This window comes from Melospiza georgiana, chromosome 2, assembly GCF_028018845.1.
Source record: "Melospiza georgiana isolate bMelGeo1 chromosome 2, bMelGeo1.pri, whole genome shotgun sequence".
Lineage (NCBI taxonomy): Eukaryota > Metazoa > Chordata > Aves > Passeriformes > Passerellidae > Melospiza > Melospiza georgiana.
In genome coordinates this window covers 31180237-31194684 of record NC_080431.1, presented here as the reverse complement: position 1 = coordinate 31194684, position 14448 = coordinate 31180237, and the positions used below count along the sequence as shown (strand labels likewise).

Sequence of the window (14448 nt, the reverse complement as noted above, 5' to 3'; positions counted from 1 at the left end):
GGGGAGGGGGGGGGTCCTAAAAAATAAAAGGGGGAGGGGGAGGGTCGTTGGGAGAGAGGCCAAAAAATATGAGACTTTCTGATGAAGTGAAAATTGACTGCGCTAACACGGCATGAAACTAAAGGTCAATGCAACTGTATCTTAATAGAGTGTCTCGAATCGAGGTGGACTATTTTAAATGCAGCTTGCTTTTGCTGCGCTCATTGCCATAGCAATCCTAACGCTCCATGTTGATGTACCATAAAAGCAGTAGTTTGAATTTCAAAGAACCTGCCTTTGAACTTCTCCCTGCCTGATTAGGCACTTGCGTGGTGTGTGTGTGAATGCGGGAGCGTGGTTGTGTGTGCCGGGGCCGCGCGGGATGCGGGGGGAGCGGCGGCAGCCGGGTTCGGTGTGTCCGGCCGGGGGGAGCGTGTGTGCCGGCGTGCGATGGGAGCGCGGCTCCCGCACGCTCCCGCCCCGTCCTGCCCCGCTCCACCTGGGAATATTTTTCCGGGGTGACGGCGAGGGAAGGGGCGGGGGGAGGGGGGGAAGTGTGTGACGGTCCAGCCTCGCCAGCGCTCCGCAACTCCCTGGCGACATCTCCAGAAGCACGAAACACGCGGAGAAAACCCCTGAAAATCCTCGGTTCTCCCCGCCACCCGTGCTTTGAAAAACAAAGCGGCAGCCTATCCCGGCTGCGCCGCGTCCCACACCCTGCCCGTGGCGGCGGCGGCGGGGGGCGCAGCCCCGAGAGCTCCCCGCTTATCCCTATCCACAGCCCCCCTCCCCGCAATGCCATTTCCCACACTCCCGAAATTTCTTAGTCCCTTCAAACTTCGCTACCGCCGCTGTCGCCTTTAAAGGGCCGAGCGCCAGCAATAGTGTGTGGCGAGATGTCTCCCAGCCGCGACTACAAAGGTAGATGATTTAAACAGTGTTTGCTAGGACCACGTTTCGCCTAGGAAAAGATGAAGTCTTTGATGATGGCCAACTCGGTGTCAATAAGTGGCTTTCTTTGAGCCATATTCAGATGGGAACGTCTTGCTTGCCAATTGCCATAGAAATCCTAACACACCATGAAGATTGTCCAAGCGCCAAGCCTTCCGTTCTGGGCTAAATTACTTTGAAGTGGGGCAGGACGTGCACTGGTCAATGTTAACTCTATAGGGCGGGCAGGGAACACTAGGAGAGGGAGGTTGGAGGGGGGGGAAGCAGAAAATAAGAAGGGGAAACTTGTTTTAGACACTCTATACAAGGTTCTGCTCATTGTCAGATATCTTTTATCTTTTATATTTCCCATGAATGATTCATGTCTCGGTGGCTTTGTGTCGCCCTCCTTTTCACAAGAAACTTCATTAGGGAGCTATAAGTTTTCCCATTGATTGGAGCCCTCATTTATGAGTGTTTTTCTGCTTCGTATGTTGGTTATTGTCATTCTGCTTGAAACAACTCTTTGCAACCTGTTTCACCTTTACCACATTTAACAAAACTGACTTAAAAAACACTCTAACCTTTTGGTGAAACTGTTCTTGACATTTTGACCAGTCATTTTCAAGCACTGGTAAATTACGGGGCGGGGGCGCAATCGCTCTGGGCCAGTTTTATTTAATTTATTTTATTTAAAAAGAAATTTTAAAAGAGGAAATAATCCTGGAGGATGCCGACACCTGATTCTGTCCGGATTTTTTTTCACGGGTTTTACTCAGTTTTCCTCTCTCGAAACGAGAAACCTGTCCTCACTCAGCTTCTGAAAACTTCGGGTTTTTTCTTCTCCTTCATTCTGGTGATTTCCCGGCGTTATTTCTTGTCTGACCTCACTCTGAGTTTCAGAATCATCTTCTGGCATACGGTTTCGCTTATATGGCTACTACCGAAGAGTAGTGCTATTTAACTCATGAGTTTCCTCAAGAGAACGCTGCCGGGAAAATCTCCCTTTTTTGTTGTTGTTTTGGTGTTGCTGTTTTGGCTTTTCTCCCCAACAGAAATAAACATGTTAATTGATTAGATTTTATATTCCGATTTTATATTCTCTCTGTCCTTGACAGAGATGAAGAATGTCATGTGTGTGAACGTCCGGCCTGTGCCTGTGTCGTGCCTCTGTCTGTCTGTCCCTCCCTCTCCTCCCCCTGTGTCCCGGATGGCAGCAGCAGGCACCCAGCTGCTCCATCGGCACCGGGCACCCCAAACCCCTCAGCCCGGATCGGGGCACACAGCCCCGGGAGCGAGGCCCGCAGCCCCGGGGAGCGGGGCTGGCTCTGCCCGAGCATCCCTGCTCTGCCCGGCTGCAGAGAGAGGCCAACCCGCAGGAGAGCCCTATTTACTCGCAGGAGAGCCCTATTTATTTACTCGCAGGAGAGCCCTATTTATTTACTCGCAGGAGAGTCCTATTTACTCGCAGGTTTCTCTGGGCAAAGCCGGAGCATCTCAGCCCCCCCAACACCTGGGAGGCTGTGGCTGGGTCTGGATCCACCTGCTGACCCCCGGGGGGAAAGGGGGTGTTCTGGTCTGTCTCTGCCCCTTTTCTCTTAGTAAGGCACATGCAATACGTAGGAATAATATTTTTATTCATTTGCATGATTTTTTTTTTTGTTGATTTTTATGGGGTTTACAGAGATGAAAAGTTTTAAATTAGCAATTTTTTTTATTATTATTTAGGAGGTATCATGTGTCATAAAACTGTTGGGCAAGTGTGTGACCTTACGTGTAGCAAATACATAAAAATAGTGATATATCCCCCCGAGCCATAGTTTATAAACCCTGCCATGTCGTAATGTATAGTGCAATCTGTTATTGAAAAAATGCATAAATTAAAAAGTTCGTTTATAAATCAGCACCAATATATCTCTAATAAGATTACATTACATAAATTATTTTTTAAAAAGTTCATACCTCAGTTTATTATTTTCTATTTATTCAAATGGGCTTTGAAAAACGAATAAAAAGCAAATTGAATGAGCTTTAAAAAATTATTTTCTATTCAAGTTTTCGTCTTGTTTTCAAAGTAACGCCTGCTTCTTTAGATCCAACACAACAATATGAAGACAACGTTTAAAGGCTTCCAGAGTGACAGCACCATGCACTGTACTAATAATATAATATCTCTATGAACTATACATAAATTTATATATTATCAGCACCAACACACCGCACGGAGGACATGCAGGAAGAGTCTGTTTCACATTACATCGTTCATTCAAGTAAGCTGAAAAATATAATGATTTCTTTTTTGTACAAACCACATCAGCATAAACAACAATCTATCACCAAAATTAATAAGATAATTCTTTGGTGTGCTCTGTACTGTTACAGGGGAGTCAAAAAAAAAAGGGGGGAAAAAAGGGTGATGTCAGAAAATAAATTAATTTGACTGTACAAAATAATCGCGTTCACATACACGTTATTAACAATGACAAGACGACATCCACCATTCACGGCACACAAAACACATTTCCACAAGCCCTGGGGGAGGGGAGGGAGGCTGCCGCTTCTTCTCTCGGGGTCTCTGAGGAGGAATTAGTGCTCTTTACTTCATTTGCGCCCCGCTCCCGACTCCAGGGCTCTGGGCTGGGGTGTTCCCGCAGCCCCGGCCGCAGGGCTGGCTCTTGGCAGCTTTGGGCAGGCTGGCACCCCGAGCCCAGCCCGTGTCCCCACCCCGGGCTTCCCTCCCAGCAGCTCTGGTCCCCACCTGCCAGGTGACTCTGCCGGGCCACTTCAGGGGGATGCTGAAAAGCACGCAGGCATCAGCTCGGTTGGAGAGATGAAATGATATACATAAAAATAATAATAAAAATATAATCCCTCTGTGCCTGCCCCCTACTCCGGGACTCGTCAGGCCCGGGGGACTGCTCGCCCTCCCAACCCCCAGAGGACTGGAGGGAGCATGAGGCAAAATCTTCATCTGAGAGACGAACTTTATAAAAAAAAAACAATAATAATCAGAGTAATAATAACACCAACCCCAAGGAAAGCAAAATTCGCAGAGTTTCCGTGCGCTGTTTTTAGGGGGAAAAAAATCAAAAATGTATCACAGTATCACAGTTGTCAAATAGCAGCGTGTTTCTTTTATTCTCTGGCTACGTTGTAGCAGCCATACAAGTACAAACCGTGGAGGAGTGAAAAAGGAGTCCTGCATCTTTTGTCTTTCCTTTCATAAATCGTTTGCACAATGTTATGGCTAAGGGTGAAAGAAAGGCTGCAGAGAAAATGCCGGGTGCAGGTGGGACCCCCCGACTCGGGAGAGAAACCCTCAACTACAAAGGAGCTGACCTGCAAGAGGGGCGGGGAAATGCATTTATTTAATTTTATTTTAAGGGATGTGCAACCTGTCCTTGACTAGCTGTAGCTTTAGCAGGTGCTGCTTTACAGTCAAGAAGCTGCTGCTGACCTGGAGCTTTACCCAGGCCAGAGAGGAGGCGCTGGGGTGGCAGCTAAGGTACTTCAGAGCCATTCCAGAGATTGGCTGGGCTCTGCTTGTTTGCAGCCTTGGCCAGCTTAATCTTGTTAAGAGCAATGGGCATGGGCAGAGTGGAAGATGGGCATCTCCATTGACACCGTCCCCCTGCAAAATTGTGCGGCTCGGGTGGCTGGGACGGCCCAGCCTGGCGTTATTAATGCTTTTATTTACCAAAAAAAAAAAAAAAAAAAAAAAAAAAAAAAAAAAAAAAAGTCCGAGTCTCTTTAATTAAATTAGTTACCGTACAAACACCATAGGGTTTCGTACATGGAATAAATAGCGCGAGTCAAACCTGATGGCACTTCCACGGCAGCGCCCCGTGCCAGGTGGCTGCCTCTGCGGCCCGGGCCAGTGCGGTGGGGCCGGGGCCACCGGCAGCTTGGCACGGCTCGGCACGGCCCTAGGGAGCAGTTCTGCCCCCCGAGGTCCTGTGGGGCTCATCCTCCTCGGATGCGGGGGAGGTGCCGCGGCTGGAGGGGGTGCGGGCCCGGCGGGGCGCGCCCCCGGCCTGGCAGACGTACCACTCGCTGAGGTCGGTGACCGGCGGCGAGAGCGCGGCGCGGCGCCCGCGGGGCGGCTCGGCGGCCGGCTCCGCCTCGGGGGGCAGCGGGCCGTCGGGGGGCCCCGCCGCCGCGTAGCCCTGCGAGCCCGGCGGCGGGGAGGGCGGCGGCGACTTGCAGTGGATCTTCATGTGCTTCCGCAGGGAGCTGGGGTGCGTGTAGGACTTGTCGCAGCCCCGGATCTTGCAGTAGTAGGGCTTGTCCGAGGTGTGCACGTGGGAATGCTTCTTGCGGTCGCTGCTGTTGGCGAACTTCCTCTCGCAGCCGTCGAACTCGCACTTGAAGGGCTTCTCCCCTGCGGGGACACAGGGGACACACGGCACCGTCACCGGCCCTGCCCGCAGCCCCTCCGCAGCGCGGCCTGCGGGGCGAGCGGCGAGGGTAAACATCCCCCTTCCCTCCTTTTCCTCCCCTCGCCCTTCTTTCCTCCCCCTTCGCGACAGTCCTGACATGCCCGAGGTTTCCGACTTTTCCCCCGTGTTTTGCTGCCTGTCACACGTCGCTGGCAGCCCTCGGGCCCCGAGTCCCGGGCTGGCGGCGGCAGGGCCCCCCCGGCCTTGTTTGCCCTCGGCGGCGCTCCCCTCGCACACGAGAATCCTTCATTACCGCTCTAATGACCGAGCCCAAACAAAACCTCTCAATGCCTTTGCCTGCGAGGGCTGGCGTTCGCCGGCAGCCTGGCTCGCCTGGCACATCTCCTGCGTAATCCTTTCCCAATGGGCACTGCGCTGGAGGAATAATTAGTTTGGGGAAAATAAAAGTAACACCTGTTTAAGCATCCCGACACAAAGGAGGGAGCACCCGCAGCCCGGACTGGGAACCTGCAAGCTGGGGGGACCAACCCAGACATCGGAGATGACAGCAGAGTAGCTGCTCACCCTGGGCAAATTTGGGTCTAAACGTGTGCGGATGATGTACTTTGAAGAGTTTTTACACATTGCCTAACAGTTAAAGGGGTTGTGAAAGTCAGCCCGGGGCGGTTAGCCTGGCGTAGCTCTCTCACACACGCTCGTCTCCTGCAGCACGCCCTGGAACACAGATGTTCTGCTGCTTATGGCCACGTCCTTCTCCATAGCTCCGAGCAGACCCTTCCTCGCAGATCCCGAATGGGGCTGGGTAATTGCCTCTTGCTGAGACACCAGAGGAAAAATTAAAAAGTGGCAGATCCCTGTACGGAAGCTTCTTGCAGCGAGTTTTTCTCACTCTGCCGTGCTACACGGGAGTCCAGCACAGACAGACCTGCCCTGATAATCTTTGTCATTACTATCGCGACTCTTGAGTCCCTTTAGACGTGGCTGATGTGTATTTTCAGACGGGATTTGCTCTGAGGGCTCAGAAATAACAACCCAGCAGCTCTCTCGGTGGACGTTTTCTCCTTACTAGCAAGCGATTTTTACTACTCCTCCCCTTTGCAAGATCGTATCGCGTTTATTATTTATTAAAATAATAATGGGACTAAGAAAACTAGTTTTATTTTTAGAGGCAATTTCTTGGCTGTTACTATAGAAACATACACCTCCACAGCTTATTTATGCATCAATTTGTTCAATTGAAATCGGCTAACCTACCACCAATGTGGTAGCACTAGAAAGAGCAAGGTTTATCTTAAAAAAAAAAAAAAAAAAAAAAAAAAAAAAAAAAAGAGAAAAAAAAATTAAATTGTGCCTCATGGGTTTTAAGGGCATGAAAACCTCGCACACCCCTGAGACAAGCTTCCAGTCACTTCGTTTGTTCATTAATTACTATTAATTTTCCTGGGAAAACAAAGCAAATCTCCCAGAGGTTTTGGGCAGTTTCTAACTGTATTACCCCAAGGCTGAAGGCTCACACATCCTGCTGCTGGCCGTGAGCAGCAGAGCCCGAAGCCCCCTGAGTAATGCTCCAACCAGGTGGACCAAACCGTGTCCACTCCCTCAGGGTTTTAGGGAAGTGCCTTTCCACCCGGATTCACGCGTGGGAACCCTCCCCAGACTCCAGATCGCCACGACCAAATTCCCCATAAGTCCAGGGCTGGCGAAGGTCCCGGTGTGTCCCCGTTGTGCTGACGAGGCCACCACGTCAGAGTTTAACCATTTGTAGGTGGTTTCAACCCACGGAAGGGGGCGAGATGCCGGACGCCCCTCACTCCTCCTGGCACCAGCAGCGCGGGTGGAGGTGAGAGACACAGATGGGGCTTGGGATCACTTTTTTGGAAGGTCTAGGAATCGCTGGAAGGAAGCCTGACCATCCTGAGCATCGTCCTTGGCAAGGAGAAAGCAAAATTGCAGAAGGGACTAGGTCCCGATTCCCCCTGGAATGCACCGGGTTTGGGAATAGTGATTTGTCCCCAGAACAGGGCAGCAACTGCAGAGCTTGCTGTGCAGCCCCCCGGAGGATGCTTCTGAGGAAAAAGAAAATAAAAGAAAAAAAGAAAAAAAAAAAAGGTGGAGGGGGGAAATGTCCCAAACAACAAACGCTTCCTGAATTACTGAAATACTCTTCTTCCTCAAGAATTACCAGAAACATGCAAAATCGCCTGATGATGCGATTATGGTGCTATTATTTTTCCCCCGGGCACGCCAAACGCCCATAATATACGAATAGTTTGTAAATCTCTCCTGCTCCCAGGCTGCACATGACTAAGTCAAAGCCGAAGTGGCAAAATGACAGTAATTAATCTGATAGGAAGGGGCAGAAAGTTTAGGGTCCCTTGTCCACTCGAAGGCGTGGGGAGAAATACGTAGGTAAAGACCCCTGTCGCCTTTGCCCTCCCATGGGCAGAGCTGTCATTTGGGGTGGGATATTGCCCCCCTCCCCGAGGGCTGCTTTGGTGCCACGATAGAGAGCATCTATCCACTCTGCGTGGATAGAGCCTTTCTTCGTGGGCTCACGCACAGACATCCTCCCGGGGACTGCGGGTAGCCCCAAGCTGAAAACTTCTCCAAATTTTCTTTGCAAGAAGCCACGTCCCACGCATTGCCTCGGGGCAATGCTCGACCTCATCTAAGAGCTGCGACCTGTGCCTGATACGAATTCGGGTTTTGGTGGGGGGCTCTTTTTCCCGGCTGAACCTCCCTGCCTCCACGCAAGCTTCTCCCGGAGTTCTTCCCACCTCCCTCCCGCCTGCCCCTTGGAGCTGAGATGGGTAAGGAGTTGCGGAGCCCAGAAAAGTCCGCGGTGAACTTTAGTTTTTCGAATAGATGACAAAACCGCGGGCCTCCAGCTAACTCATTCCGCGGTGTCGTTAACACAACAACAACAAAAAGTGTCAGACCTTGCCCCCTCCTCTCCCCCGGAGGAATCTCCCCCCACACACCATGCCCGGCTCGGGGTGTAGAGCGCCAGGCACCCTCAGGGCTCCGCTGCTACACACGGGCTCGTGCCTGACAAATTCTGGAGATAAAAATCTATAATCCTTTCAGCCATGGGCCATTTGGTTTTACATCGGAACAACACGTTGTACGGTCGCCGCTTTTCTCTTCCCGAGCAGCAAACAATAAATCAAGAAAGCAATTACGGCAACTCCACTTCCTTAAGTATCCTCCAAGGAATAATATTTGTCTGCCACTATAAATCCCGGCTTCGTTCGTTTTCGGCAGTATTTTACACCCAGATGGAAATGCGTATTTCGGGAGTGGCGAGGAATGAGGAGAAAGTGGAGGAAAAAAACCCAACCCAAAAAAAAAACCAAAAAAACAAAACTACCAAAACCAAACCCAGAAAAATAAAAAACACTAAAAGGCTCAAAGACACCCCAAGCCCTTCCAGGGGCCCCCGCCTGTTCCCCGAGGCATTCTCCGGGGGTGCCGCTCCCTCCTCCCGTACCCCGCCGAGCAGTCGGGGCGACTTTGAAGTTTGCTTCTCAGATCCACAAAGGGAGGGCAGCGTCCTCCGGTGAGAGCCTTCCCCCGCCTCGCTCCCTGCTCCCGGCTCCGCGGGCACTGCCGCCGGCGGCAGCAGCCCAGGCAGCGCCCGGAGCCGCGGCACCGGCGGCACTCCGGTAGCCCGGCGGCACGGGCAGCCCCGGCAGCGCAGCGCCCTCAGCATCCCCCGTGGTTCCGCAACGTCGCTGGCCCAGGGCGGGGCGCACGCCCGGCAGCATCGCTGGTCCCGCTAGCAGGGACAGTCCCGGAGCGGGGCAGCCCCAGAGCGCTGGTCACAGGGCAGTCCGGCGGCGCCGGTAGCACCGGCAGCCCCGAGCACCGGCACCGCCGCCCGCAGCGCAGGGGAACTGCGCCCCCAAGAGCCCCCGCGGCCCCATCTCCGCCGGGCCGAGCGGCGCCCGCCCGGCTCCGTCCCCGCCGACAGAAGCGGTAGGAAGGGCAGAACCGCCGTCCTCCGGCGTGCCGGGGGGACGGGGCAAAGCGCAGCGCCTCCCATCCCGGGGGGAGCCCCCCGGAGCGCCCCGGACAAGGGCGGCGGGAGCAGGCAAGGGCGAGCCCTCATCCTCTCCTCGCTCTTCCGCAGGGGCTGCTGCTCATCTTCGCCCGGCTCCGCGTTATTTATTAATCGGTGTATTTATCCGGTGCTGCCGGGATGCGGGAGGTGGGCAGCGGAGGGGGTGGGGGTGGGGAGGGAGCTGCCCAAGGTGAAGGGGGGGCTGGAGGGGGGGACGCGACACGTGTGTGCAGGGCAGAGGGGCCGGGTGCGTGTACGTAGCTGTGTGTGCGTGGCCCGTGTGCGGCCGAATTACTTATTCATGAAAAAGTCACATGTTCGGCGGTGCGTAGGAGAGGAGGAAAAGAGGAGGAAAGGGGAGAAAAAAAAAATAAAGGAAGGAAACCCTTGGGGGGAGGGGGGGTGGGGGTGTGAAGAACAACCCACCTGTATGAGTCCGCTTGTGGATCTTGAGGTTTTCAGAGCGAGCGAAGACCTTCCCGCAGCCGGGGAAGGGGCAAGGGAAGGGCTTCTCTCCCGTGTGTACTCGGATGTGGTTGATGAGTTTGTATTTCGCTTTGAAGGGCTTGCCTTCACGGGGACACTCCTCCCAGTAGCACACGTGGCTGCTCTGCTCGGGCCCACCGACGTGCTCCACGGTGACATGGCTCACCAGCTCCTGCATCGTGCTGAAAGTTTTGGAGCAAGGCTTCCTAGCGCCCGGTGGCGGCGGCGGAGGTGGAGGAGGCGGCTCCCGGTCGATCCACTTGCAGATCAGCTCTTGCTTGATGGGCTGTCGCATGTATCGCAGGAAGGCCCCGGCCGCCGCCGCCGCCGCAGCCCCGACGTGGCCATGGTGGTGGTGGTGGTGATGGTGGTGGTGGTGGTGGGGATGGGGGTGGTGCGGGTGCCCGTGCCCGGCCGCCGCCAGGTTGAGGTTGACGGAGCCGTAGCCTTGCAGCGCCGAGGAGGAGGAGGAGGCGGCGGCGGCCCCGTAGTGCGCCTCGGCGCGCCCGTAGAGCTCCCCGGCGGCGGCGGCCGCCAGCCCCAGACGCATCTGCCCGTTGAGCGGCGGGTGGCGGCCGGCGGGCGCGCCCTGCTCGCCGGGCGGCGGCGGCGGGAAGGCGGCGTGCGCCCCGTCGGTCGCGCCGTAGGTGCCGGCGGCCGAGATGAAGACGCCGTGCGGCGGCGGGTGCGGAAGGTGGGGGGAGCCGGCGGGCGGGTGCTGCTCGCCCAGCGCCCCGTGCGCGGCGGCGGCGGCTGCGGGCAGCTCCCGCCGCAGGAGAAAGTCCCGGCCCGCCGCCTCCCCCGACGGGTATCCCGGGAGGGCGGCGGCGGGAGGCGCGTAGGCGGCGGCGGCGGCGGTGGCGGCGGCGGCGGTGGCGGCGGCGGCGGCGGCGGTGGTGGCGGGCGCGGCGAAGGCGGCGGCGGTGAGCGCCTCGGGCGTGAGCTTGAGGGCGGCGGGCTGCGCCATGTGCTCGGGTCCGAGCGGCGTGAGGGCGCCGCCGGGGTCGCCGCCCGCGTCCCCGGGGTGGAGGTGGGCCGCGTGGTGGGGGTGGACGTGGTGGTTCCCCAGCCCCGGGAAGCCTGTCATGTTCTGGTGAGGATGGGGCTGAGCCGCTGCCAAATCCGCTAATCTCAGTGTCGGGTTCCTCTTGCTCAAAGGGGGCTCCATAACGACACAGCCAAGCCCATCTACGCTCGCTGTTGTTATTTTTTTCCCTTTACTCGCCTTCAAAAACATGTATATATTAAGCGGCTCTTTAACTTCTTTTGTCTGCGCTCCGAGCGCCGCGCATCCCTGGCCCCGCTCTGCCCGCCCGCGATTGGCAGAGCCCTCACCACACTTCGGCGGCGCGCTGGGGAATACGGCTCGGACACCGCGCCGGAGGGATTGGACGGACGGCGATGATTGGCAGCGGCCGGGGCCCCGCGATTGGCTCCCTTTCAGGCCGCCGGCGCAGCGGGGATCCGCCCCCGCCGCCCCCCCGGGCCCCCCCGCGCCGCCCCCCGAAGTTGCACTCGCAAAACTTCCCGGGGCCCGACGGGCGCGCCCGGCGCCTCCCCCGCCGCCCCCCGCCGGCAGCACCGGGCAGCAGCAGCCGCCTCCGCTCCCCGGGCACCGGACGGGGCGCCCCGCTCAGGTGCTCCGCCGTGTTTACGTTTGCGGGGCCGTGGGGTTTCGCTCCTCGCCTGGCGGCGCGGCTGCTGTCCGGCTCTGTGCTCAGTTCGCTTATCTTTTTTATTTTTTTTGGAGGGCCGCGTTCATTCATGGATGAGGCGGGAAAGCGCTCCCTCCTGCAACAATGTGCGCAACCCCACGCCCACGCGAGGCCGAGCCTGTGCGTACTCATGCCCAAGGCACCGCTGGGAGAAGGCGGCCAAAGTTTCCCTGAAAAGAAAACGGCGGGGGTTGGGATTCCTTTCCTTTAGAAAATAAACGAGTGAGCGGGGAGGGGAGGAGGAGGGGGGCAATGGCACATGTTAGAGCCAAGTTTTGGGAGTCCGCGCTCGCTGCCGCTTTGGGACTCCCTCCTCCCGCAGCGGCTTCCCGGGGAGAGCCGCCCCACGCCCCTCGGCGGTCCCACGGCCGTGTCCAGGCAGCTGCATCCCCTCCAGCCCTCATTCAGCAGCGGCGAAATAGAGATTAAACCCCCGCAGCGCTACTGGCCCCGAGCATAAATGCTCCTCGACTCCTTCGGATGTCCGAAGGGTAGGGTGGGAAACGGGGGAGTCTCCGGCTGGCGTGAGTCGGCCCCGAGCTGCTGCCCCAGACGAAAAGGCAGGAAAAGTGGGAGCGCTCCTGCAAGGGGGCAGAGGTAGAGGACGGGCGGGGACAGCGATGGGACCGCCCCTGGGGTGCGGGGTGTGCTGGTCCTCGAAAGCGAAGCTCTTTGTGGAGCGCCGAAACTGGCCCTTCGCTGCAAAGGATGCTGCTGCCCTTTGAGGGGGTTGATTAGGCAAGGCCGGGATTTCCCTGCGAGCCCAAAGGGGAAAGGAGCATTGTCGTGACTTTTCTGAGGGAGGAGAAGTAGCTTTTACTGATATGTCATCTGCTCTCTTTAGGCTGTTGGTGCCCCTGGGAATGCCTTGAGCTCCCGGGCTCCTGGAAAGTGCAGCCAAGCTGGCTGCCCTTCCCTGCCTGCGGGGCAGCCAGGGACTCTCCTCCGCCTCTCCGGGAGAGGAAACGAGGCAGGGGACGCCAGCGGACCCACACGCACCTCCGGCTCTCCCCGGCCACCGAATCCCCTTGAGGAAACCACATCTGTGCGTCTTGGCCCCTTCCCCGTGCCAAGCCGCGTTTAAAGGAAGCCCCGTGCTGGTCCCGCATTTCCTGGGCCAGGCTCCAGGTTCCCCCTCCTCTGCCTCTCGCGGGGGGAAAACTCGCAGGATTTGGCCCACGGCTGCCAAAAGGGGGGCGAGAGGCTCTAGGGGGAGCTCAAGGGGGAGAGAGACCCGCCGGTCCCCTCCCTTCTCTCCCCCACGGGAGACGAGCCAGTGCTCCCGGCTAGTGTGGCCGCCGTGGGGGTTTCAGTGATGCTGCAAGGCAAGGAATGGGAATAAATGATCCCCGGGTTTTAAAAGCGGCTGCTCGATGGTTTTATTGCACAGTAAAAACTTCACGCAAAGTAGCCATACGTCTGTACGGGTATTTATACACATGTATTTTCTACACGTCCAGCCAAATAGTGCCCTTCTTCCTCCCCAAATTCTGGGTGCCTTGCTGGAGCAAGGTCCAGAGATGGAATGGTTTGATGGGAGATGCTGTGGAGGTGAACAACAAATATCACAGCTCCGTGGAACCTTCTGCACGCCTCCCTGTCCCTCTCCTGTTAAACGCAGGTGATGTGTATCTGTCATCGATTTAATATGTCTTAATTCAAATATACACCCCGATCAATTTCTTTTTATGAGAGGCCATAAAAAAATGGAATTATTTTATAGCTGGCTAATAGGCAGCTGACCTGTGACTGTGGGGAGGGAGGGGTTGACGGAGACTCACGTGGAAATTCGCTCATTTTTAGGACTGGCTGCAAACGCCGGGCAGAGAAGGTGGCTGCCCGCGCAGGGACAATTTTGGACGCTGCCAGCTCCAGAAGAGCCATGAAGAATTGAAAGCCCATTAACTCACCGACACCAGCTCAGGCCCGCGCTGCCGCTGCCCCCGGGCTGCAGCAGAGGGGAGGCGTGCTGTGCTGCCCCCACAGCCCCCCACAACCCCAGAGCCCCCGTCGGGGGTCGGAACGCGCCCCGCTCCCGCGGCGGAGCCGGCTGCACAGCCCTCCCGCGGGGCTCCGCTCGCCGCCAAACCTGCCAAGGGACACCGGGGGAGGCTGCAGAGGCGGGGTGAAAGCCTGGAAGCCTTCACATTTATTTCGTAAAGCTTCCTCTATAAACTGAGCTCGGGCTATCGGCTTTAGGAGGTGTTTAACCGTAAAACGCTGTGCTGTGAGCTGCATTATGTAAATGTATGCTAATGATCATGAACACCATTTACAAACAATCGTCTTAATGCACGTCTTATTGATAGTTAGGGAGCGGGGAGCAATATTTTATAAGGTGTAAAACATTCTTCTGGGGAGCCATTGGAAAGGGAGCGCGATTGCCGCTTTCCCCGGGAAGAGCTGCTAGGCTCCCCAAACCCGCCAGCAAAGCCTGCCCTCCTCCCGAGCCGTCGCGGGTGGCTTTCCACGCCCGTGGGGCTGCTCTGCTGCTCGTGGGGAGCCTGTGGCACGGTGCCCTCCCCGAACGTGCTCCGTCGGAGGTGGAGTCCGCCCGCAGCGGGACGGAGCGCCCCGAGGCACAGCCCCGTGGGGACCCACACGGGCAAGACAGACCCACGGCACCCTGGCCACCGTCCCGTCAGGGGGATTGCACGGAGGCGCCGGCACCTCGGCCGGGAGCGGGAGGCTGCCCAGAGGCACGAAAGGGAAAGAGAGTAGCGATATGGCAGTGAGACTCCCCACCCCATCCCTATGGAGGGGCTCGGCTGATGGATAGCTTACGCTCTTAAAAATTAAACTTCTCCTATGCCAAATGTCGTCCTTCCGTGCCTCCAGGCGGGAACCTGAGGCTGTCACAAGGATCCGGGGCTAG

The 14448-nt window shown here is 56.7% G+C and overlaps 1 protein-coding gene across 1 annotated transcript; it reads right to left on the bottom strand.

Moving 5' to 3' along the window:
• Nucleotides 1–4699: 4699 nt before the first annotated feature.
• ZIC5 (Zic family member 5) lies at nucleotides 4700–11239 on the bottom strand. Its single transcript, XM_058045305.1, is given in 4 exon segments — nucleotides 4700–5290; nucleotides 9799–10696; nucleotides 10699–10771; nucleotides 10773–11239. Coding segments are annotated over 4 exon segments (1749 nt in total). The 5' UTR covers nucleotides 11096–11239; the 3' UTR covers nucleotides 4700–4835.
• Between the last annotated feature and the right edge of the window lie 3209 nt (nucleotides 11240–14448).